Raw genomic sequence first — 26972 nt, forward strand, 5'->3', positions numbered from 1 at the left:
TCTTGAAATCCGATATTGAGCGTTAATGCATGAAGATAGCTGGGAAGAAATTCGCGTTTTCTGGAGTCACCGGAAATCCGAGTGTTCCTGAATAGTATTCCATTAGGTTTAGAGTACTGCAGTAAATCGTCCCACAACTCCGCCGGTATTTATATTCGTGATCAAGTATATGTACAAAAATCACCTAATTGTTGAACATTTAGTTGTTCAAGGAAATCTACGCGTAATTTTGGGAGCACAATGAATTGTGATTGTTGGTGCGTTGTCGTGGTAGGATGTCCATCGATCAGTCTACGATTAGGATTAGGCGAAGGTTCTCACATAAACAAACACTTGTTGCGTACCCCAACGAGTTCTGAACAAGCGAAACCCCAGAAACCTAGTTGGCTCAACTGATTCGGTCCGAATTCCGTTTTTCTAAGTTCATGGACTCTTTTCGACATGTTTGCGATACGATTCAGAGTAGATATCTTAAGTGGATTTTTCTAGAAAAATTAATGAGGAAATCCACTCTCCTAGCAGTATGGGTCGGATCAGTAACGAGCGATGATTTGTCACATACTGCGTTTGATTAACTTCCCGCGGTCAGGGAATCGTTTCAAAGCTTCACACTTTTCCGCACGATTTTTTTTTGTTAAGAAGCGAGACGAGTTCCTTGTTGACGGAGCCCCGCGCAGGTCTTCGGACTGCGCGTCAAGAGACTTGGCTCTTCGGCTCGCCTCCTGTGGAGGGCCTTCATGAAACCACATTCACGTCTTGTGTGTAGCACAGAGCGCTCTTAATAATTCAATTCATTAAGGTGATAAATTAGGATAGCTTGGACCACCAGCAGTCGGTATCTCAAATGCTCCTCAAATGTTTTGTCCTACGATCGTTAATCAACAATTTAGCTTAGACTGAAATTAATCAACAATTTAGCTTTGACTGAAACCTAATAGAAACAACAGATTAATTTTTTTTTTAGCATGGCAGCCTATACCACTAATGGGACACAAATATCCACAGAAGAACAGTATCTAGGATACAGCGGTCCCACTAGTAAAATTTATGAGAAAGCGTAGTTCGCCTCCGACGTAGAAAAGTTTTTGTGCCAGCAATTCTTTCCGGAGAACGCGCAAAGGTTGCAAGCACTGATCGGAAACATTCATTCGTTAGCTTTTCAAAGCCGTTTCTCCCACAGGAATCCTTGAATATTTAAGTTCAAGCTCTTCACGCTTAGGATATACTGTATGTCATAAGCGTGAAAGGGTTAAACCTAAGGAACTATTTCGAGCTATGGCAGATATTTATAGTTAGTAAGTATTTATTATTCTGACCGTAATAAGCTAACAAGTAAGCAGTTTCAGGTTTAAAAAAAAGGATTGTGGGCGTTAAAAAAGTAGATTGTTTAGAAAACCTAACCTTTTTTCTATAGAATATACATATAAACAATTTCTGCATGAAATATTCCTCTTGAATGAACACGCGTGGATTTTCCTATTTCTCGATGAGGTAGCAATGAGTTGGAAGTTCGACCCTTCAGTCTTTTTCCTTGAAGAACCATGTAATGGTGGCCTATCGGAACCAAAAGATTAGAAACCTTTGAAACAATTTTCCTAAACATTAAAACTATCATTTTTGTTGGAATTATTTTTTTTTCTTGAACCCTAACCTGGCTACATGTGAATGTTACAGTATTCCTATATCTCGTAAGAAGCTCCTATTTTTCGTACTATTAAGGTCATTTATTATTTATTATGTGGTGAAATAATGCAGTATATAAATATGCAAAAGAGTGAGTAAATAACATAAAAATATCGTAGTATTTACACTAAATAGTTCTATTCAACTAATTAAATTATCAAATTCAGCACTGTTCAGTGTCTCGACCAAAAAATACATTGGTTTGAGGTTCATTCGCAGCTGTTTGAAGATTGCAGGTGTTTTCTTAGAAGAAAAAGGCAGCAAATTTCAAAAAGAACCTAGTTAGTTGAGTAAGGTTAATCTAATTAATAAGGTTATTAGCTTAGTAATATAATAAAGCTGAACATTTTCGCTAATTTGCATATGTAAAGACATACATAATACTCTTTTATGCGTGTTTGTGTTTTTCTTTTGCAAATTTTCTAGACTCTTCCAAAGATGAAGACAAAAGATGATATGGTAGACTGAGACGAGGAGAATGTGTGAAGTACGGCTGTCCGGGGCCATAGTTGATGGCCTGATAGAAAAAATTCCCATATGGCACTAACTGGCCAGACGAGTAGCGCAATTATTCGGAGCAACACGGCACAGCAGACGTCGCGCAATCCGCACAAGCTGGTGGTGGTCCTGATTCGGGGGAAGTATAAAACAATATAATATGTAGGTACTATTTTCTTGAGCAGAACCGAGATTGTTATCGATCTTTGTTCTGCCTAACGTTTCGGTGTCGCCGCCTGCTTCAGACCCTAGAAAATCAAGTCATGTACAATCCATCTCTCAGTCGCCCTGTCACCCCACAAAACATCACTCGGGAAACAGATTACTCACCGGTAGCTTCTGAGTAGCAGACCAGAATGGTGCTAACAATGACGGCCATAAACTGTGATGTTAGCATGCACCACCTATTGTTAGAGCTGTTAGTGCGCCACTAGTAGCAACTAATAACGACGCCCATTGCATTTGACCTCGTGGGCCAAAACCTGCAAAGGTTTTGAGATACGGTGTCAGCACGTTGGTAACCGCGATGCACTCTCCTCTCAAGATTGGACTTTTAGCTGCCGTATGAAACGTTTCCAATGTTATTCGCACCAGAACATTTGGATCGCGTGTCAAGATCGTGACTGCTATCCTGGAAGGGTTCTTGTCATGACATTGTCTGCGATGAGTATCTGAAGGGTTGATAGTTTTGAGTTTATGAACCCATCCAGAGGCTTACTAACTCGGTTAGATAGTGCTCTTCCTGCTTCGCCAATGTACACAGCCCCGCATTACTGACATTTGATCAGATAGAGGACTCCCGACACTGCTGCAAATCCTACCTCACGCCTCAAAGCGGTGGCCCTGGCCGTCGGGCAGCTATGGTGGGGAGACTTCGTCTCGGCAGGTTCAACCATGCCACAAAGGTGTCCGGCTAGTAGCCCGGTCCTTGGGCCAAGGCTACAGGCTAGCTAAGTGAGGGGGTAGTACGACGATTCCAGTGCCAGGCTGATAGCTTGCTAGTGCGACAAGCCGACCGAGGACAACACCCCCGTCGCGTCATACTGCTAATATCTACTATGTGTTCTTCAGAAGCTAGGGCGTACCCTAGAAGCGACGCGCATCGACGCGATGTCCTCGCCCGGGCAATGTGGCAAATATGCGAGGGCTACCAGCTAGAGGACGGAGCCGGTCAAAGAAGTTAGTCCGCCATCGCCAGCAACATCCAGTGCGCTTGGCAACACTTAACGTTGGGACGTTCACTGGAAAAAGTCGTGAACTGGCAGACAGTCTCAGAAAACGCCGTGTTGACATATGTTGTGTACAGGAGACTCGCTGGAAAGGCTCCAAGTCAAGGGAATTAGGCGATGGCTACAAGCTCATCGACCACGGCACATCAAATACAGGAGAAGTGGAATTGCGAGTCGTATCTGCTTATGCGCCACAGATGGGTTGTAGTGAAGAAGAGAAGGCGTGCTTTTGGGAAAATCTGGAGCAGTACGTCCAATCCCTGGAAGGCGAAGAAGTACTTCTAATCGGAAGAGGCTTCAACGGACATGTCGGTTCTCGGAAAGACGGGTTCGAGAGTTGTCCTGGTGGATACGGGTTTGGAGCTGGCAACGACGACGGGTTGCGAATCCTGGAGTATGCTGTTGCAAGTGACTTGATTATTGCTAAACGCAGTATCGGAAAAGAAAGTCGCATTTGATCACGTACACCAGCGGCGGTCGTGAAACACAAATAGATTTCTGGATGTTACGCCGACGAGATCGCCGACTTCTGCAGGATTCAAAAGTCATCCCTACAGACCATGTCGTTGCCCCACACCATTTGCTCGTTATGGACTTGAAAATCTCCCGCCCAGGGAAGAGACATCCAAGGACTGAAACAGAGCGCATCAAATGGTGGAATCTGAAAGATCGAGAAGAGATATTTTTTGTGTCCGTGGCTCCATCTGCACTTCCCCACCCTACTCGTAGTGTGGAGGAAATGTGGTCGTCTACCTCCAGCGTTATACGCTTGACCGCGGAGAACACTCTGGGAAAGACGACTCTAGGTAAGCCCAAAGTACAAAAAGCTACGTGGTTTTGGAACGAGGAAGTTTAGGCGGCAATTCGTGAGAAGAAGTCCAAGTATAAGCTCTGGTGAGAGACACGAACTCTAGGACACGTCAGCCTGAAGATCGGGGTGCTTACCTAGCGGCGAAGAGGGAGGCTAAGAAGGCAGTCTCCAAGGCGAAGTCGGACCGCTACAAGGTTGTGTACGACATACTTGATACCAGAGAAGGCGAGCGGGCAGTGTATCGTTTAGTCAGAGCGCGACATCGCTCAACGTTGGATATAGAACACACCAATATCGTTAAGGGAGCTGATGGAGCCGTTCTGCGCCGCCCTGGTCAGATCCCGGAGAGGTGGCGAGAGTACTACAACCACTTGTGTAACGAAGAGTTCTGTCATCCTCCGATCCCAACTGTTCCCAGCGTCGAGGGTCCTGTTCTACCAATTACTGCCGTCGAAGTCAGTGCTGCCCTCGCAAAAATGAAGTCTAACAAGGCAACCGGTCCTGATGACATACCTGCTGATGTCTGGAAGCTGCTAGGAGATCGAGGGTCCGTGCGGCTCGCAACTCTATTTAACAAGATCGTTGCAGAAGGACGGACTCCAGACGTTTGGCAAACTTCCGTGACCGTGCCTGTCTGGAAAGGGAAAGGAGACATTGCTGACTGCACTTTGTACAGGCCTATACGACTGCTGTGCCATACGATGAAGGTTTTTGAGCATGTCCTGGAGGCTCGTCTGAGGAAAATTGTCAGCGTTTCACTCAACCAGTGCGGTTTCTTGAAGGACTGCAGCACTATAGATGCTATCCATGCTGTCCGTATCCTTCTGGAGAAACATCAAGAGAAGAACCGCAGTGTGCATCTTGCTTTTCTCGATCTCGAGAAAGCTTTCGACCGTGTCCCACATGAGCTGTTATGGATGTACATGAGGTCGCATAGAGTACCAGAAGAATATGTGCGGTGGACAAAGCTACTTTATGCGAAGCCTACCAGCGTTGTCCGATGTGCTGCTGGAACAAGCAGGCCATTCCCTGGACAAGTAGGGGTTCACCAGGGTTCATCCCTCTCACACCTGCTGTTCATACTGTGCATGGACACGATAACGAACGAAATCCAGAAGCAGCACCCGTGGACTCTACTCTTTGCCGATGATGTGCGTTGCTCGCTCGCGTCGGAGTCTCGAGGTGATCTTCAGAAACAAGTACAGTCTTGGAAGGATCGGCTGCAGAAATATGGATTGCGCCTCAACACATCAAAAACTGAGTACATGGAGTGCAGACCAAGGATAGAGGATGGTTCAATTCGTGTCGATGGCACCGAATTGAACAAGGTGAACTGTTTCAAGTACCTTGGATCCAAAGTGACTTCCACAGGCGACATTGATCAAGAAGGTCGAGCACGTGTTAATGCGGCATGGATGAAATGGAAAATGGCAACAGGCGTACTGTGCGACAAGAAAGACCTTGTTCGACTGAAGTCAAAGATCTACAGGACGGTTATGCGTCCTGTTGCCCTTTACGGATGCGATTCCATTTAGAATGGGTGAACTTTTCCCGGGTACCCATTAGAGTGAGTAATATGGTTAGCCATGTTTAGGGAAGCAATGCGCCTTTGAGCCTCCGGAGAAACCGCTGCGGCTGTCTTAAACATATTTTTAATGACAGATTTTTTGGTTTTCTTGGGATGCGCCGAATGATAATGAATTAGAATGTTCTTACTACACGGTTTTCGGTACCACTTTGTTTTTAACTTCCCTTGCACAAATGTAGCTGTACATTGAGAAACGAGAACAAAGTATGTTTCAAAGGGTAAGAAAATAGAGAGCACCGTACGAAAAGTAATAAAATTATATGCACAAAATAAGAATAGGAAGAAATATGAAAATGGATTAAGCTGGAATACGGAAGGAATAAATTATTAAAATAATTACCGTAGGTATTTTTGTCAAGTGCATCCCTTCATAACAGGAGGTTACCTTTGTTAAAATAAACCTAACACTTTTTTAAAAGTTAATCGGTTGGTACTGCTATGAGTCTTAGTGTTGAGCATCGTTATATCTCAGAGGAAAACAGTCAAATACTTAATATCTTTTCAAGGAAATATTCGAGCGAAAAAATGTGGTTTCCACACTTTAAATCCAGTAAATAGAAGATAATTCTTCGATAGATGCAAAAAGAAAAATGAACAAATCCTGGGTGGAAACATCCACATGCTTGACTAGTAAGAAATCATGTACTTGAAGCCAGTAGAAATTTTTTCTAATGCGATTTTGAGTCATACGTGTGCAAAATTGCAATTTATAAACATTTTTGTTTAGACAGCATGGCCTATTTGTAGACACAAAAAATACATATGTAATTTGAATGTAAGTGGTCGAAAAACCTCATTTACGAAGAATTTTTGAGGTGAAGACATAGTTTTAGCATGACATGGCCTGATGCTCCCGAATGCGGTCGTGGAACATTTCAGCTGTTCCGTAGTGAACCGATGAAATATTCTGATGACAACAACCGACCGCTGGCTCCAACCCATTAGTCACGCAACTAATTTTACCTGCACAAGACCACATTTTTCCTCCAGTATCATCGATCATTCAATCGAAGAAAGCCTTCCTTGTATAGCCAGATAATTTATTAGGAGGGCTACAGCATCGCCAGTGATTCTGGAAATCTTTGGAGATGTACAATATCGAGGGTCAATACCATTCCCACCAAATACTGCGCTAGTAGTAAAGAAACAGGAAGAGAAGTACCCCAGTTTTGCTTTATATGGAAGCCTATTTCAGTAGAATGAAGTTAAAACTAGCGCCTAGAGACCAACGCTCAATGAGGTGGTAGCTAATCTTACGAATAGTTGTACGAACCACTATATTCGTGATACTCCTGAAACGTAGCGCAATCTTATATTGCTTATTTGCATTTATATTTGTCTTTATACTTACCATTATGGTTGTATTTATTTATGTTTTTTTTGTTATGCCAACGAGGTTTAGGTGAAACTTTTTTATTGGCCTGACGTTTCGACAAACTCGTCTTTTTCAAAGGCCTGAAAATGGTTCGAGGTCTTTGATTCCATGCATATCCCATCAAACTCCTCCTCTCTCCTCGCCAAGCCTCGATATTGTTCCAAGTACACCACGCAAGACCTTAAAAGGAAAACAACTGACCAGTTTCACCAACTAACGGGGTTGGCAAACCACCGGGTTCTTTAAGATTGTCACCAAGGCGAATGAGATCTACGCGCTGTGCAGTATCCCTAAGTACCGGTGTTTGGATAACGTTAAGGAACTGCATGTGGGGCAATCTTATAGAGTGTGAAGAACGGCAAGAAGTCATTGGTAATTGATAAGCACTCATTTTTGTTATTCATGGACGGATTCCTGACTGAAATCCAGAATACTTCCAATGCCTTCCTAGCAGATATTTCTTTTTCGTGGGCTAATATCGTACATTTCACTTCAAACTCATTTCCATCATGCTTATCATTTTTGTGGCGCCCTAACGTTGTCATCGAACTCGCTCTCCTTTTAGCAGCTAAATGTTCCTTGATACGCACGTTCAGCATCCTTCCAGTTTCTCCAATATAAATGGCGTTCCAGTACTTAAAAATACTGCACAGCGCGTAGATCTCATTCGCCTTGGTGACAATCTTTAAGAACGCGGTGGTTTACTAAACCTGCTAGTCGGTGAAACTGGTCAGTTGTTTTCCTTTTAAGGTCTTGCGTGGTGTACTTGGAACAATATCGAGGGTTGGCGAGGAGAGAGGAGGAGTTTGATGAGATATGCCTGGTATCAAAGACCTCGAACCATTTTCAGGCCTTTGAAAAAGACGAGTTTGTCGAAACGTCAGGCCAATAAAAAAGTTTCACCTAAACCTCGTTGTCATAACAAGAAAACATAAATACACTCTCAAATGCCGAGGTTTCAAGAAGAGAGGACTTGGAGATTGGTTGCATTTATATTTTATTTACATGTATATTATTTATATCTCTTCACCTAGGTCTTCTCTCCTATTATAAGGCTCTTGTTCCTTAAAATCTAGATTAGGTTAGTCATAGCGCTAGCATAGAAATCCATCGCTTGAAGGTTTTTAAAACAGAACCTTGCTTCTCAGGTCAAATTTATTGTCTTCCTCGCAAATTGAAGGCTGTACAAAGGAGGCAAAAACAATTTTTTTACAGTTGAAAGAATCCGGTCCTTTTGAAGAGATTTTTTCTTAGTCATCCTCTCTCCTAGACCTCAACAACAACGCAACAGATTCTTAAAGAAGCAGATTTAAGCAGATTTTTCGTTGCCGTTTGAATGGTAAATGCTGAAAAGTCATGTCCAATACTAATATTTTGAGCTTTTTCCTGACAACAAATATGAGTGATCAGCGTGGAATAGCAATTTCATTGGCAAGATGTATGTTGGATCAAAAATCTAGGATTTCTTTTGTATTCATGGGATATGGCTGACAATGCTGCTTGGATTGGTTTATCTTGGCATCGATCGGAAATTCACCATAAACTGTAATTCACCATAAAGTTTTAGTACTCAAATATCAGCCTTCCATCTGATATTAGAATTTTCCGATTCCACGATTCTTAGACGTTGTGTCACGAATAGGACAATCTGCTACTGTTAGGAAGTCATAAGAGTGATAAAAGACAGAACGCTTGGAAGAACAGGTGTGAATTCCCTCATGATGAATCCCAGGTCAGACCTACCAATCATTTGCCATGATTTCTTGTGAAGCCATTTTTTTTTCGCTTCAAACCGAAATTTTCAATGTTTTGCATTTCTCTGATTGTGTCTTAAAGGGTTATCTCCATAGCTACATTAGAAACTTAGATTAGGTTTCTACTTAGATGTTTGAACAAATTTCCTGTTCCCAGATATCAGCAACTTCCTTATCCAGCATTGAGTAATCTTTCTTTTTTGCGAAAATAGATTGGTCAGCCTTTTATTTCAATTCCAGCGACTTTAGAGGGTATTGGTTTCATTGTGTGAGGTCCCGTTGCGAAAGTGGAGGATCGCGTACTAAAAAGAGTTGTGTGTTTCAAGTAGTTTTTGCGTTGTTCACTCGTCATCTTATTTCCAGATGTCCCCTTGTAAATCCTTGTATGGAGCTGTTTTGTTTTTTTTAACATCAACAATTTTTTTTGTCGGTGTGAGCGTGTTCGGATCTACGTATGCTGAAATCGGAAGTGAAATATTTGTTTAAAGGCATCACCCCACGAATCTGAGGTGGTGCAGATTTCAGGTGGAGTATTCGTATACGGGATGGGAGACTATGGAGAGGGGGATGATTCCGTCCATTTCTTCCTTATTGCCGTAGAAAACGGCCTGGAAGATACGGCGCTGCACAGGGCTGGTGCGTCGAACTCCCTATAGAAAATAGTGCGCTAGAACGCCTCAAGCCGATTCTTCCGAGCCGTTTTTTACGGCAATTAGGAAGAAATGGACGGAATCACCCTTCTCTCCATAAGCTACGATGCCGTTATGAATGCTCCACCTGAAATCCGTACCACCTCAGATTCGTGGAGAGATGCCTTTAATCATTCAATAAAATTGACGTAATTGGATGAAATTTCCCAAAAACTGCTTTCCGAGTACGTTGGTTCTCGACAATCGATGTAGACAGATTTGAATTTTATTTTATTTTTTGAATTTTTGGATTAATTTGTTTGCAGCATGGTTTCATTTATGGCTTGTCGCTGATATGTTGCTGGAACGCGAGTTTGTTGTGGTTTCTGTCAGACAAATACTTTGACGATTTTCTCCTTCTTCGGGACCAATATCGGAAATTGTGGGATGAATTGTGCGTTCTCCAGAAATTTTTATGCTCGCTTTTCATGTTTATTTGATAGTATGAATCCTGCACGGCACAACAAATTTTGAGTAAATCACAGTTTCAGACTACAGACAATCTGCTTCGATTTCTACTCTAGGAAAACTTCCATGTTCCCCTCTTTAAAAAAGCGCAATTTGTTATAAATCATTAATAATCTGCTGTGAAAATAATCCGTTGTAGTTCCAGAAGGTGTCGATGTTATTCTGTTTTGTCACGTTGTTTCTCCGTAATAACTAAACTTTGCTTTGGAACTTTTTAAATCTTCCGCAATTACACTTTCAAATTCTGCGTCTGTTTTCTTTTTTCCCCTTTTTTACAGCAATTTTTTGAACCAACCGTGGATTTCTGACATAAATGACTTAGACATACTGTAGTAGTTGAATTCTCTCAGTTAAACAGATATGCAGTGTTGCTCATACATATTTGTGTAGATTTACCCGGCTGTACCCATTCATGCACGTGCAAATCACGTGAGTTCGTTGCATCGTTCAAGCTGCTGCAAATTCCCCTGCATTTCACTGTTCTCTCTTTCCTTTCCGTTCTTCTTCTCAGTTCTCACTTTCTTATCGAAACGTACGCTGCCGAAAAATACTGTACACTTCAGCACAGCAGCCACGACGTGTTTGCGACGATGGCGTCAGCTCGGACGTGTTATCAGCTGATAACGGCAATATGTGTGTCCTGAAGAAGGAGGAAAAACTCTCTGCGCCGTCGTGTACCGCACATTCAGTGCCGCCTGCACTCATTTCGTGCAGAAATGTTGTTCCAAATCCTCAGATAAAAACGTTTTGGGCAATTCCCGAAGAAGTGCTCTAGAAGACATCATTTGCTGACAAACTTCTCCTATGCGTCGCTTATTTATATCCAGAATGGAGTGTGCAGACGATAAGTTAAGCTTCGAGGAAAACAGTAAATTTGAAAAAAAACTTGGAACTTGCAAGAAGAAACAAAATAACGCATAGAACTCAAAATGTGGGAGAAGATTTTAGGATGATATTAAGATGATAATCAACGTAGTTAATAAAAGTTAGTCTAAGTTAAAGACACAACTGTAGTTGAGGTTTTTATCTGCACTAAAATTTTGAGGAACAACTGTGAGATCTCCCTGGACATAGGCCAACTTGAAATATTGCATGATATCAACAAACTCAGATAGAGAGGCATTTTTCTTGCTGTGGACAGGAACTGATATTATAAAAAGCTAATATTTACTAACTGAAGCAACCAACCTCTCATGGAAGTGACCACAAATGAGGTTATTCAGTGACGCAAAAGGATTTGTTCGTGTTATTTATGTCGGGGATATTTTAACGAATTCAGCCACTATTTTTCGTAAAGTTGAATAACATTTTAGTCTTAATTTTATTAATAGAGGGGATGGTTCTTACATGACGATTCTCAGCCACAAAAATTATTATCCACATGTGTTACAGAGGAACATACACTCCAGAAAGCACACAGTGGGTGTGGAACTGACGTTACTTGTAACAAATTTTCTTCCTATTTTTCAAAAACTGTTAGGCATCTGCCAGAAATCTCACTCAAAGATGGTTTCGTTGAGAAATCATTTATTTTCTACGATTTCTTAGAAAACAAATTTTCTTCTACAAGTTCTTAGAAAACATCTACAATGGGAATTCTAGGGATCTACTTGGTTTGTCGCACTGAAACCTTAACACCGGTGAACGAGATTGTCTTTCGCAGTAGCATTCACTAAAGATCACAGCGAAACCTCCTGGGTTACTCCTAGCCTAGAAATCACAGAGCTACGAAGTTCCACTGTTCTGCACTGGTTTCCTGTGACGACCGATTCCCTTAGTTTCCGGAATCTTTCCCCGGATGATTCGTTTTGTGATTGTCCTTGGAGAGCAACAAAATCAATGATCCACATCGAATTGATTGTGTTGACGATTTGGGTAATCCCATCGTTCAATTGACCTCAAATGGAAACAATCGCCACTATCTGTGCAACACAATGGACGTACGACGCTTTACAGCATCAAAAAACCTCTCCTAAGTTACTTCAGAGTAAACATAGGCTGAAACTTTATAAATTGTCAGATGGTCACTGTTTCCACCTTTCCAGATCGGTTTAATACCACTTTATCGACTTCGGAGAAATGAAAGGCTTAGTTGGCCTGCGGTAGAATCGAACCGTCGACCGCACAACCACAGCCGAACCTCTTACCACTGCGTCAAGATGATTGCACCTTTGGAATTGTCTGCTGTTCTTTAAATTTTATGCATAAATTCTCTTAATTCTTACTGCACTAGACCTAAAAAAATATTTTTGCCTATCAAAATTAGTAACGATAATAATTGTTCATTGTTATTAATGAACTACTTTTCATTTTCTCCAGAGACGTCCTTTTTACATTCCTTAATTCTCGCCATTCCGATGCAGTGTTGATCATTGAAGCGTTTGCGGTTGCCCGCGAACATCAGCAGTCAGCTGATGCGAGTGCATTTCCTGCGGAGCGTCCGCTGCACAAAAATACATTATTTGTGTCAATTTACGTTTGCAGAACAACACGTTAAAACGACTTACGATCGCTGTTTTTCTCCGCTTCCAATGAATGTCGCTCTGTCAGGATTTTCCGAACTGTTTTCAGTGTTCAGACTGGGAAAAACCCGTTGGCGCCATGTCGTTCGCTGAAAACGCTCAATCATTCAAAATCGAAACCCCTCAATTTTGAAGGCGAATTCCAAAAAAACGATTATCCGATCAAACAAATTAAGTGTTCCTTCTCAACAAAGCATCCATGCAGCTTAGTTAAAATTTCCTGAAATAAAAAATTCGATTTCGCATGGAATTTAGAGAATTTTCTTTATAAAAACTACAAAAGTTGGTCCCCGGGAAAACGATGATTCTTAGAAATTCTCTGACATTCAGTGCACTATTATCTGCATCGGAATGTCTACGAAAGCGTCTTCTGTCATATAGCTGTGTTTTTTGTCGTTTTTCTTAATAAAACATACAAATACCGTAATTACGGTGTCGTTATCGGCAAACTATTTCCCCGGAGTAAAAAAGTGTGTTAAGAATTTCCAAATATTTTCCTGTTTATCTGAATAATGCAACTTTGCAATAGATTGCAACCAATATCATCATCAGGATATCAACAAAGAGCTTGTCTCCTTCCTGAAAACCGCTGTGCTAGAGGAACCCAGTATCATTCCGAAATATATTTTTCTATGAATTCATGGTTTCAAGTGAGGTTATCGGTATATATTTACAAAGTATGAAGAAAAAGTGTTGTCAAATGATTTTAGGAAGACTATTACATGCTCATGTAATAAAAAATTGGGAGGATTTCGGTGAAATATGAATTTTTCTCAAAACTACTGTGGAGCACAAAAGCGATTTTGCGAAACGATTTTTTTAACGTAAACATTTTGGAGAAAATTTAATCGTTGATTTGAAGGGCGACATAATGACAAATCCGTTATTTTTTTCAAATTCAGCGAGGTACATATTGCATTCCGTGCATGTTCCGTTTTCCGTTTTCCGTTTTCCATTTACAACCAATGTGAAATAGATGCAGTACATTATAAGTCAATTGATTCGTCTTAGAAGGTAATTAACTTGTGATGTTATTATTTTGAATCTTGTACTGAATAAGATATGGAAAGCGTTGTTTTCGATGCGGTACCCTAAATCCATCTACATTTTCAGAGAGGAAATTAAAAAAAAATTAAAAGAATCATAAAAGTGAGGATTGCTCTAAATATCATATATAGAAGGAATTATTCGTTAAACCAGGAACAAGGCCAAAAAAAAAACGAAAGGTTACTGGATCGACTTCCCTGAAATGAAAAATCGATTGTCTTTAGCCTATTTATCACATTCTATTCTTCAAATGTGAATTTAAAGGTCGGGTCAAAGAATCAGTGTGGGTCAAACATCAGAAAAAGTGCCTGATAAATGCTGATGAAATCGAACTGACTCAAAAACCTCCCTCTTCTAATTCTTTCATTTTTCCCAGCACTCGAATGACTTTTTGGGTGAGGATGGTAGACACTAGTGTCAGAATGGGCAGTTTTCCCGCTGTCCCCTTCTTGCTGTTTGCAAAAAACGCTGCAGAACTTTCACATACGTAATGTGTCGCATGTCACAAGTTCTCATTGCAAAATCAAATACCCGGTTTATTATCGGGTACGTAGCGGCAACGATCAGAAGAACATGTTTTCTGTTTCTTCCATCGAAAATGATCGGCTTTTGGCTGCTTTTGTAGTACATGAGAATTACCCATCATCATAAATAGGCAATAACCACAAACCCATGGTTATGGTAACTTTGAACCGTTTCCAACCGGGATGCCGTGATCGATGTCCGAGGAGAACGTGCAACCTGTCCATTCGGAAGAAGCAGGAGATATCTATAACTGCTATGACAATGCAAAAAAGGCAAAGCTGTGCTGGCTCGACCACTGGTTAAAAAACCGAAAGTTATTCAGCAGTAGAAATTTGTTCATGAAATTCTATGAATTTCAGACCAAAACGCTTCGAAAAAAATTAGCCAACTGCATGATTTTTTTCAAACATATTTGCCGGATAAACAAAAAGATACCACAACAGGTTAACCTATATGACATTCAAAAGAAAGGAAACACTTCAAAAACAATAGGCCAGACAAAATAGATGTTCCGTTTTTAGACTGAAATCAATGCTGGTTGCTAACTGCTAGACACTCTTATGGTTTATAATTAAAATTATTCTTGAAGTATTGGTCGTTCATTTGTATCAAGACAGCTGATAATAACAGAAGGAATGCAATGAATGAGCAGTCAAATTAAGCCTAGTGGAAAGGTGTGACAGAAGCATTATCCGAGAGTAATCCTTTTCTTCTGCAAGTGAGTCTCCGTATGTATGGTTTTCTTTTGTGAAGTGCTGACTAACTTTAGAAACACGTGAAAAGCTAGGTATATATGTGAATAGCATTTAACAAAGGCACTGAAAAGCATTGTTCTTCTTTTTTCGCCTCTATTCTGCAGCCGTTAAACTATTCCTATACACAAACTGGATTTAAAGTTGAATGCATAAATTAATTTGTACTATTTAATTGTTAATTTCTAAAAAATAAGGAAGATTTAAATTCAATCATTACTCTGTGATCTAATGAATTCATAACACGATAGTCAGGAGCTACTTAAGAGAAGTGCAAGGAATGTGAAAAGAACTCCTTCTCTCAAGTGTGCACAAGTGTTCTTTGTTACGTAGCCTCATTACTGCGATTAGGTCAAGTTGAAGAACGACCGAAACACAACAGAATTGAAGAGAAATTAAGGTCCAAAGGGCTATTATTTATTAGAAATCACTGGAGGCACTTTCACTTACGGTGCGTGAAAAAAAACTCAATGCTATTTTTTTCTCGAAAAATGATGTATTCTTTATTACCACTAATGCATTTAGATAGAGTTCAAACCCTAAATTATTTATTATGAGTAGGTCACGGCCATAAAAGCGGTCGGTCGGTATCAGCACCACATGTAACCATCATCTTCAAGCTTCGAATTTTTACACTTGAATTTTTGGTGTTCTTATCATCAACAGCTTGGATGTATTACCCCATCTCATAGATAATATGGCCCATAATAAATAATGCAGTAATAGAATTCCAAACATATTCCGTTTATTTTTCAAACTAAAAAAATCAGAAATGAGATTAACATACTCTTTCCGATCTAATATATATGTAGTTTCCTTCATTTCCCACAGTCTCCGACGCTCTTTCTGGTAGACCTTCATTCCCCTTTCCCGAAGCGAAAGGTCAATATTTTACTTCTTAAAAGTAAGGAAAAAACTACTAAAAGTTACTTGATCCATTTTTGGACGCTTTATCATCCCATGGTAAGAATGCAGATATTAGTAACGGGGAAAAATTGATCTATAGAATTGCACACGTCGCATTATTTGCGGGATGACTAGATAATGTTGCTCAGTGACTTTCAAAATTCGATATCTTCGAAAATATTGAAAACAAAAGAGGGAGTCTTGGTGTATCGCTGCTTTAACTTAGTAACAACAATATAAAAGATACGTACTTCTTTTTTTCGAACAAAAAACCGTCCCATCACTAATTAATCTCGCGTTGTGAAAGGCTTAGCATGCGGATGGAGAAAGTCTGCAAGGATACTCTTATCTCGATATGGCTTAATGGTGGTTCTCCTGTAAATTTAGTGCAGTTGTTCTTTTTGACTGAAAAATTTCCTGCATGGGAGCGAATTTCGCGTAGTCAAACAATCATTAATGAGGTTATTCAACTAATTCAGCAGATCTGGCGAAAAATGGAGAGCGGGCAACTCGATCTGGTCTGTGTCTACATTTCTAATATGGAAATAATGATGTTTTAGCTACGTCTCCCCATAGATACATTATTTAAATCAAATCTTGGCAGAAAATAGTCATCCAATGATCCATTACTGTGTGAAAATTTACATGCGAATATGTGCAAGCTCACAAATTGATAAATCTTGATTAATTCGTAACATTTATGTAAACATAGTAGGAATTAATAGTAAAGGATAAAGGATAAGAACAATAATTAATAATCTGGTCGTTTTTCCAAAGTTTAATGCTGATACTGTTTTAAAATAAGGGGAAATAACAAAGAAAAAGGTTAAAATGTAATGAAATCGTTCTAACAGGAGGCAAATACATCGCTCTGGTGGAAAACTGTACAGTAAAGGTTTTCAAAGGTTTTTTTTAATCATTCAGAAATTCCGATAAATAAATGAATAATAAATAATAATAATAAAATAAATAAATGATAAATGCAACAAACATAAAAAGTATTCTCGAATGGAGATGGGTGCAGGAAAATTTTTAAGTAGGATTTTTAATTTTACTTTTGTCCTTGTCTTTCTTCTATTTTCGAGTGTTTGTCTTATTTTTAACACCTGAAGAGAGACGGCAAGGACAAACTCCATGACCATAACTCATGGCTACGAACGTCTTTTCGATGAGTAATTCCCCTTGATGTTGCCGTCTCCAGGTCAACGCGTAAACAACCAGAAGACAATGTAGAAGTGCCGCTGGCGAAACAGTCCATCGCCCCAATCCACCGTCTGCTTTCGTCTCGAGAGGCGCACAGGGCTTTTTTGGCGGCCTGGTGAAGAGCGCAGCGGAAGCTACTCGCCCGAAAATCGTCTCATAAGCGAGTATTATTGTAGTAGTCCTATTGTCCAGGCGCGAGTCAAGCACCGACAGCTGTTCCAGGACGATTTGAAAGCATGTGCGCAGTCATTAGTCGACCGAATCGCAACAGTCGGTAGCCAAGTCGGTGAGCGAAGATCGCCGGTGACGAGAAAGCACGCATTGGCTGGAGACAACCAGAGAATCTCAGCAATCCATGACGAGAGATCGTGGCGGACGAGGAGAGGATGATCTCGCGCGCTACCGTACACTTCGGTACTGTAGCTGCGGATAACGGAGCACATAATCGCTGACAAAGACCCATGCGGATCAAGTTCTTGGAGAAAGAGAAGGGAAGAAATCACCTGAAATTCGAAAGTAAGTTTAAGTAAATAAAGGCTGCCCTATCCTTAAGGATGGTGGGGCAATCAATTATTAATGGAAATAAAACCTAATTCTTAGTACAGTAAATTTCTGTAGTTTACTTCTCATAACAGAGATTTCACCCCAATTTATTCGCTTATGACCTGGTTCTCTTCAAATTTCAAATTTCATTAAATTTCTCTCATACCTCTCATTTCATCCTAAAATCTTCTATTTTGCCGGATATTTTGGGATTTCTAGTTTGATAAGAAAGGGATAAAGGAGGAACTACAATAATCAATTCTTTTCGGATTCGCGTTCGCCTTCAATTCGGCATCGTTTAAGGTTTGTAAACGCGTGTGCAGCCCAATGGTGACTTCCGGTGGCCAGCCTATACCAGGTCAGTGTATTGCCCTCACAGAAAAGTTTGATACCGATCTCTCGACATCAGAGAGCCTGGTTAATCAAGGGCTGTAAGGATTCTCTCCTGAAAGTGCAGTAGCGGCCGAATGATCGCTGCACTACATTCTCCGTTAATAACCTTTAACAATAATAAGAATAGTCAATAAACTGTCAAGGTAGTTAGTGTTAAAACTGGTAGAATGAGCAGTACTAAGTATCCAATAAAGGATTCACGAGCACTTTGGAAATAAAGGCTGCATAGAGCTTCTCTGAATTTCGGCTCTTTCCAAATCCTAAAACAATCCCTACCGTCACTGCTCTTTGTAAAACTTCTTTATAAAATTGGCGAAAGAAGTGCGTACATCTTTTTCGCAATTGGAAGGCATTAGCGCAAAAATAGGAAGTATGGCGTTTCTTCAGATCTTATTCCTTACAATTTGCTTTTCCAGAACTTGCAGTAAATTTATTGGAAAGTAAGAAAAATGTTTTCACCTTCAGTGAAAAGCTCAGGCGTAGAACAAATGAAGCTCTTCTCATTCACTAAGCATCTCTGAAGTTTTGTAAAATCTCTTATTTTGTTAGCTTGTGTAGAGAAATTATTTTATGTGAAGAAGTTGCAAAAGAATGCATCTACGCAACAACAACTGTTTTTCATGGCAGCCTTTTTTTGAAGGCTGCTTCTCTAATTCCTCCCTAAGATGCATTATTCCAGTTGTTCTTCAAATAAAAAAAAATCATAAATTATCAAATCATCTACCAAGCACGAATTTAAGAATTCAGGAATTAAGAATCAAGAATTTAGGCCCTTTAGAAGAGTTTCCCTTTTATATGTTACAAGATTTGGAGAGCTCCGAGCACACCACATCAATTGTCAGGTGCCGGAAAAGTTCAATCTGGAGAATAACAAAAAGGAAATGGAGATGGAAATCATAGATCAATTTAAAATAGGTCCTCTCACAACACTGTTTTTCATCTTTTTAGCCGCTCTTCTGGTGCACGCAAGGAAACGAGTTACCTAACTAGAAATTAATTAATAGTAACTAATGAGTAATTAAGAAATAATGAAAGCTAAATTTTTCTTTTCTTATAATTCAACGAGGATGAGTGCAGTATTCCGTGCACGACAATTTCAGACCAAATACGATAAAGACAATTCCAAGGTGGTAGTGTTCTGGTGGACGATTTAATGCACGATTCCGAGTAATTGATATCATTCCAATCACCTGCCCTCACAAAGGGACAGATGATTCCAAGTACCAGTAGTGCCAGAAACACTAATTCCTATTAGGAGCGGCATTTTTTAGGGCGATCGCTTTTCACTACGCATCTGTAGGTCCCCCGAAGCAGGAGAAAAACACGCCGAGACGGATTGCTCAGCTGAGATTCCGGTCTGATGGGAACGGCAGCCGATTCGTGAGCGCACCTGTTGCTTAGCTATTCTTTTGATCATCGCCGTACATGGACATGATCCCCTTATTATTCTGCTCAGCCAGCGCTCTCACATAATGAAGGCATCTAGAGTAATGGATTGACTACACGGCGCATATCAAACGATGCCGACGATTAGGCAACACACCACGACATAACCTCGTCGACGATCTGTTTGCTACATCATTACGATGTAAAGAGCGACGAGAGTCAACAAAGAAACAGCGAGGCGGAGGCGAAAGAAGGCGATCTTTACCGCAATAATGTGCACTGATTGCTGACCTCTTCGTTAAAGAAGATTGCGAATTAAAGCAAGGAGCCCTCGGAGTAACAATACTTTTTTAAATTTTTTTTTAACCTTAGACATCACTTTTTGAAGGGAAAGAGTAACTGCCAGAGAATCCCGATGATAGTAAGAAAACTATTACGAATTCTGTTAATGAGCTAAACTTTGATTAGGACAGATGTGGCTAATCTTAGTTCGAAACCTAAAGAATTAACTAATAATATGTACCGTATTATTTATATATATATATATATATATATATATATATATATATATATATATATATATAGTACATACATATTAATACACTATAGAATATTATATTTTATAGTATATTACTATACTAAACAACACACATTATTTAATTATAAACTATCTATTATATTGATGCATTACTATATACTATACTAGTTTAATTTAATGGTTTTGATTAATAGGGTTCCCGAGTGTTCCACTAATACAATTTATGAATTATATTTATATCAGATAAAAACGAAAATGGAACGTTTCCACCAACCAACCTACTCAGTCACCTACTCGTTAAGACGTGCGCCTGCACGTTATTCGTAAACGTTCCGTGTTCAATTAAAAGGCAAACATGCACAAAATGACTACCTTTCCAGAAATACTCCGAACAATCCACCAGCTATTTTAAATATTAATGTTGGTACTATTATTATTATTACATGTATTACATATTAATATCAAGACTTGAAAGAAAATTTTTGGATCAATAATTAGACTATTGCAATTGATAACGAAAGTTTCATCCATTAAAGGCGTATTACTTTTGAAGCACACTTTTATCTTCAAATTTCTTCTTTTGAACATATCGAGTCCTTTGAACTCAAGAGAAAGAGAGAGGAGTTCACTCGAAGTAGATCCAACCAGCACCGCTATATTTTCTTAGCTTAGAATTCGAGGACAAAGTGCTCACTAATTAATGCTCAAATATGTGAGTGGTGCTGCCCAGGGTGGAATTCCCTCACAGTCGAGAAACACTAAATTTGCCCGTTTTATCCATTCCTAACGTTTTCGTAGACTGGGGCTTTCTTGAAATTTTGAGATTGAATTTTTTTTCATTTTTTTGCAAGGAGAGTTCCACTGGCTTCTTTCCGTGAGACTCATAACTGATATTTTGCTGCATTTACACTCAGATAAAATCATAGATCAAATCATAAATCTTCCCTTTACCTCTGCTTTTAACTTCGAAGCGATAGATATTTGATGACGAAATTTTCCTCTCCGCCAGACGACTGATCCAGACTTCAGATCCAGTGTATAAAAAAATAAAAAGTAGAAGCGAAGAAGAATCTTCCGGGTCCCTCACACTCACACACGGCACGCGCTGACTACGTTAATGACGTATGGGTGCCTAAATGTGTTGCAAAGCTTGCCGCTTGAGTTAACGATCTACTCTAAGAGTCGTTAACACGGAAGATGACCGTCTGCCATGATACCGTCCGCAAAGCACATAATAGTGACAGTATTCAAACGAGTACCGTGCTCATACAGACAAAGGTCACAATCAGCGGGTTACATCATCGACGAATGACTTCGCCGCGGCACACCGTCTCAGTGATGACCGCGCGCATTATTAGATTTGGATTCGGGTGTGGTTGAACCGCTTAACGACTGTGGCGCTGATAAAGGTCGCAGTTGCGGACGGGAGATCAAATGTTTGGACGAAGAGTTGACGTTTTACATGCGGTTTATCGAGCCAAAATGTGCCTGAACACTTCAACATTGTTGCTACTCATCTTCTTTTTTCTAAGTTTGGAAGGATGAAATGTATATTTCATTGAAATTTAAAAAATTAAAGAATTAAAAATAGGTGCATGGTGTATATGGGCATTTTGAAGCAAATTCGGGAGATCTGACAGAGAAAACCATGTCATGTTCTCTCCAGAGCTTGTAAAAACAAAGCACACGCTTTCTTTTTCACTCGACAATTTCAAATATCAAATTTTACAGTGGCTTTTTCTTTAGGTGCAGCAGAATAAGCAATTTTTATGAACTGTCCCTCTTTTTCTTCACCTTTTTTAAGACTATGATGTAAAAGAAATTTTGAAAAAAAAAGAAAAAAACACGATGTAGGGATAATACTAGAAAAACTAAAGTACTAAAGTAGGAGAATGTGCTCAAAAATGAACGTAGACGTCAAAGTCCAAAAATAAGTAAGCCGAATAGGAATTTAATAAATTTTGCTTCAAGCGTTTCCGTAGCGGAATTTAAGAGGGAACATAACATTGGACTTCTTCTGGTTTTTAACTTTACTTCGAGTAGGTCATCAAAGCTGTGAAAAACAACTCCTTGGAAAATGCGAGGAAACATATGAAAAACTACTAAGCCTGAAGGTATTTGTTTTCTATTTCTTATTTTCTAGAGCAGGCTACTGCAAACTGAAGTTAATTATTAAAAACTATGGATAAGAAAAACTATTATAATGTCCTGATATGCACATCCAGAAATTTTAGACAATTAACTGCAAACTTCTTCATTATCGACGACTAAGTGATATCCTTTTTCCAAAAGGAAGAAAAAATACGCGTCACACGTAAATTTTAGCAATTGTTTAGACAAGACTTAGTTACTTAGATATTAGAAAAGTAATTAGCTTAGAGTAATTAATAAAATAACTTAAAATTGATTAGAGAGACCGTTGCTCTGGTTCCCACCTAAAATTACTGGAGAGATAATTCATTATCTTTTCACCACTACCTTAAAGAAACTGGTAGGTCTAGTTCCCATAGATATTTTATTTTGCTTATTTTCGACTGTTTCTTCAATTTAGTTTTAGGCTTTGTGATTATAAATTGTGTCCCTGATACACTCTATTTGTCGTGAAAAGAATCATAGTTTGCCGTGATGGATGAGTGCAAACCGGGTGCCTCGGCTAATGATCGATAAACATATTTTCAATCATGTGACATGTTCATTTTCAAATACGGCACTGATCCAGAGCCCTCTTCATTGCTCCTGGAAAATTTCCAGGACTTGAGCAACTACAAGGATCGAACAATGTAATATTGCCTTGGATCATTGCTGTCCAGCACTGCTGGATTAAATTCCTGGACCCCTTGTATCCAGAAATTTCTCCGATTTTCGGGGAAAATGTTGCCGTTGGCCGCTATCACCTGACGATAGACCACAGGCTGGTTTTGCTTGGGGTCGGGCGGTGACAGGTGGCGAACACCCACCAATCCGTTTTCTGATAACATGGATGGGCACAGCACGGATCGTACGCTCTTATTTGCCGCATTAAACAAAAAAGAGCATTCCCTCTTAGAGGGATTGGAAAAAAGTGGTTTACGGGACAGACGGCGAAGTTACGGTACCTCTACATGACGAAGAAGTGGAGATAGTCAGATCAAAGACGGCAACTTTCATATGAAAGAAAAGTCCGGCGTAAACGGTGAGAAAAGAACGAATTGTGTGACTAAAACGTGGTAAGAGAGGTTTTTTGTGATAGTATGCGATAAATTTGCTTTCCTTTCTCCATCGCTAACAAACAACGACGACAAGCCGATCGACGCCCCATACCCGTGCGTTCTCTGTCGGGAGGAACCGGAAGCATCATGGCGCCTTCCTCAAAAAAACACCCAACGCACACACACGCATACATACACACATGAGCCCATTCCCCGGCTGCCTGACCGCTTACACTGAATTTTTTCTTTCGACCGTAGCGGCGTCCTCAACGCGTGTGCCACCACCAACAGAAACCGCTGCACAAGAGGCCATTAACCCACATGACCATATCGTCGACGGGGCGTGAAATTCGACGGAAATATCTGTTTGAAAGGGATCACACCGTCGCACCGACCATTTGAAAATTGTACAAGGCGATCCGTTACTCTGACCTCAAACGCTCGCCCCATTAAACGAGTTTTAGTCAGTTAACCTACTGAACAGGTGCAGATGACCTGCTTTTGCCACAGAACGGATTTAAACCTTTTGTAAGAGCAGACACGAAATTCTATGGAAAAGACTTGATTGAAGGATGGCACCTTTTATGTTCCTAATTTAAAAAAATCAAGAATTCCATGATCAAATTGCAAAATCCGCTGACTGTAATCGAGCCCTGTCTCCTGTCAGCGTCACCAAGCATCAGCCAATCACATTTGGCTCCGGGTATGGTCTTGAAGCGAACACTTCTGTAGGCAAACAATTCACATCTAAATATATTATATTCTAACATATGTCATTTGCGCAAATAATACAGCCAATCGTGTATATTCGAGGAATTTACTTCCAATTATGGCTCAGAGCAGCTTGTCGGTCGATAATGTTCGACGTCCCGCGCAAATGCGGGCGTCGAACATACTGCTTCTTTGTTGACCAACGGTTATACTGGTTAGTTTTCAACGAACTTCTCATGGATTTCTCTTTCCAGCCAGGTTAGTATGAAGTTTTGTGCTCTTCGTGGAGTCCCTTGTGCACGAGCGACGGACGGCGGCTGTACCACGCTTATCTACGGCGTCAACCTAATGAAAAGCATGGGTCCAGTTACGTGTGTTGAATCGCCGCCGGTGTCTGTGCGTGGTGTGTGTGCGTTCAGCTGTGATAGCGTAACGGTCATTCAGCGCTACACACCGCCGCAGATAAAATGCTACATGTTCCAGTGTATTTGCCGCTTGAAATGTCCACAACTCAGCCCCAACAGACTCGTCTCCTCGATTTTTACCAAAAATTCCCGAAAATTCCTCCTTTTTGAATCCTTCGAAACTATTGCGGGAAACTACGGCGCACATTGTAGATAATCGTGCTGCGGCTGCAATTTAGACAGATGTACTATGAAGAAAAAAGCGTCTACGCTTATCATCTCGCGTTCCTCTCATAGCTGTGCCTCGTTTTTTTTTCTTTCTAGCGTTCGTTTCATATTCTCATCGCACGTCATCTCATTCTTCCGCATTCTCTTACAGTCCTATCCCTCCAACTGCAAAATTGTACTACGTGGACCTACTACACACAACATTCTAAACGTACGGTAGATCCATTGTGGAGGAAAAAATGAATGCAAAGTACATATGTACGTAGAGAGGGAGAAGTGATTTTCTGATTGTTTTTTTTTCTTTGAGAAAAAAAGCAAAACCAACGTTATTTTAGAATAGTGACGAAAATATTTCATAAGTTAGCAAATATCTCGCTTTCTCTGAATTAATGCCCTTTGGCAGCAGAAGAATTTAACTCTTAAAAAGCTTTACTTCTAGTTTCCGATGTATTCATTTCATGCTTGTTATTTTATAATCTATCTCAAAACAACGTCAAAAAATATTTGTTGTGATTAAAATTGCACTTTATAACAGCAAATCAACAAATAACAACGATAAAAATATTATAATTGCAATTATAACTATAAATATTATCATTATTATTGTTCAGGTATATTATGTGTACAGAGAAAAATTCAAAGGAACTGGAACTCACCGTGTTACTCAAAAATTTGTTACCCTCCTAGTTTACATCAGTGTTTTATGTTTTTCACCTTTTATGCACTTATTTTGCTGATTCGGTGCATCACGAAATTTTTGAAAAGAAGAAATTCAACTGCCGAAAAGACTTCTCTGTTCCCTCGAAAAAAGAAAGATTTTATGAAATATTCCGTATGCAAAATTCTCTCCAATTCCTATTCCATTAATGAAATAATACTTCTGTAAAAAAAAAATTAGTTTTTTGATACTCTTTTACTCGTCGTTCATTTGTATAGGAGATATATTGGCAAAAAAGGAATGACTTCATTTGTTCCTGTCCAAATAAGTCTTCCTTCTTCTGGATTTGAAATGTGTTGAGTGTTTTTGTGTTTTCGGGAATTGCTTGCTACGAATTCCATCAAAACAGTGAACAATACTTTGTCAATTCTTGCTTTATAAATTAAATAAATAAATTATTAATAAGTAAATAATATTAATAAATAAAATAAATTAATTAAATAAATTATGAAATTGTAATATACGGTATAAAGTGCAAAAATATGTAATGTATAAATAATGTATAAATATAGACATAGACTATGCAAAAATATAATTCGTAATATAGTATGGAAAAAAGCTTCGAGAGAGGTCTGCTTGACTAATACAGAGATCCAATGACCGTATTCAGTGCAAATTTTGCAAACTTTTCCTTGTTGACACCCCTTCAACACTTCATGATCGTCAGGACCCACGGCTCCAGGTGGGCGCCGACGCCACCGACGTGGAGCCGCCGGCGCCGCGGGCCATGTTTGTTGGTCACACATGGCTCCACTACCCTCTCTCTATCAGAACAGCAAAATAAAGAAAAATGAAGGGGATATTCCACTTGACCGTTTAGAGTTACAGCTCCTCTATACTGACTCCTCGCTAAAAGTGCTATTGTCTATCTGTTTAATTATTTTGTTACATATATTATATAGATACATAAGTTCGCTACTTTTATATCAAGCATTTAAAAAGATCTAATTCCAAAAGAAAAAATATTCTAGAAAATACTTGTCTGTATTTCCAATCATCTATGTGTTTGTGCAATTTTGAAATCTCGTCTGAGTTGGGTCAAGAATGCAGCACTAATGCTACAGTATCGTGGAAGGACCCATTGAGGACCTATGCTCTAGTTTTTTTTTCTATTCATGATGAAAATCAATCTGATGTGTTTCTCCCCTGTTTCTGATGTGTCTGTTTTCCGGATAGTTCTAATCTCAAAGAATTCCCCGTGGATTGGAAGATTCCCTTTGGACCTGTTTCTCAGTTCAATTCTTACCTTCTTTTGCGTGAGTTACCTTTGTGAGTTATTGTTCCGCACTCAGCTGGATTATCCTCAATAGGTCAGTGATTCGCCGCTGGCAGACTTCGCTGCTTCATGTGAATGCACCTAATTGCCTATGGGAACATTCTCTTAGCCTTTTGCTTTGACGTTGTTGTTGACAAAGGAAAACAACAAAGTCCTTAGAATAATTACTAGAATCTTAGTGTCAATTCACGGCCTATGATGAGTTGGGCCTCATTTCTGTTGCATTCTAGCGATATGTGCAGCGACAATCAACTTTAAATTATGTATATACAAATGAGCACATAAATAGAAGCCTACACAGCACTTGAACAGAATTGTTTCACTTTCATCAATTCTGTTGCAATTCTGCCAGCAGCGAGTACCACTTTCTTCCGTATCTGCATTAGAAAAACTCGTGTTGTCGTTCTTTCGCGTTCGAGATACGCACCGGCAGCATAGTGAGAGTTTTTTCTAGCCAGTCTAGATACAAGTGACATTAGCCAGTGGATCCATGGATTTGTTGGACTCTGAAGGCACCAGTAAACCACTCGGAAAAAT

At 39.7% G+C, this 26972-nt stretch overlaps 4 protein-coding genes across 5 annotated transcripts; 2 read left to right on the forward strand and 2 right to left on the reverse strand.

The window, feature by feature from the left end:
- Positions 1 to 3319: 3319 nt before the first annotated feature.
- Positions 3320 to 3868, forward strand: RB195_017911 (uncharacterized protein; the record flags this gene model as incomplete). The annotated part of the gene is made up of 1 exon (XM_064185105.1): positions 3320 to 3868. One exon carries the CDS (start codon positions 3320 to 3322, stop codon positions 3866 to 3868), a length of 549 nt encoding a protein of 182 aa, XP_064040986.1.
- Positions 3869 to 3912: 44 nt separating this feature from the next.
- On the forward strand, positions 3913 to 5756 carry RB195_017912 (uncharacterized protein; the record flags this gene model as incomplete). Of its 2 annotated transcripts, none has more annotated exons than XM_064185107.1 (2): positions 3913 to 4244; positions 4325 to 5756. In XM_064185107.1, 2 exons carry the CDS (start codon positions 3913 to 3915, stop codon positions 5754 to 5756), a joined length of 1764 nt encoding a protein of 587 aa, XP_064040987.1. The 2 variants fall into 2 exon arrangements, with proteins under 2 accessions (XP_064040987.1, XP_064040988.1); XM_064185106.1 differs by having other exon boundaries at positions 4000 to 4244.
- A 6739-nt stretch (positions 5757 to 12495) lies between these two features.
- Positions 12496 to 14413, reverse strand: RB195_017913 (uncharacterized protein; the record flags this gene model as incomplete). The annotated part of the gene is made up of 3 exons (XM_064185108.1): positions 12496 to 12538; positions 12603 to 12674; positions 14304 to 14413. The coding sequence occupies 3 exons, from the start codon at positions 14411 to 14413 to the stop codon at positions 12496 to 12498; spliced, it is 225 nt and encodes a 74-aa protein (XP_064040989.1).
- A 2836-nt stretch (positions 14414 to 17249) lies between these two features.
- On the reverse strand, positions 17250 to 17513 carry RB195_017914 (uncharacterized protein; the record flags this gene model as incomplete). The annotated part of the gene is made up of 1 exon (XM_064185109.1): positions 17250 to 17513. One exon carries the CDS (start codon positions 17511 to 17513, stop codon positions 17250 to 17252), a length of 264 nt encoding a protein of 87 aa, XP_064040990.1.
- Positions 17514 to 26972: the final 9459 nt, after the last annotated feature.

Source organism: Necator americanus, chromosome II, assembly GCF_031761385.1.
Source record: "Necator americanus strain Aroian chromosome II, whole genome shotgun sequence".
In the NCBI taxonomy this organism is placed as follows: domain Eukaryota; kingdom Metazoa; phylum Nematoda; class Chromadorea; order Rhabditida; family Ancylostomatidae; genus Necator; species Necator americanus.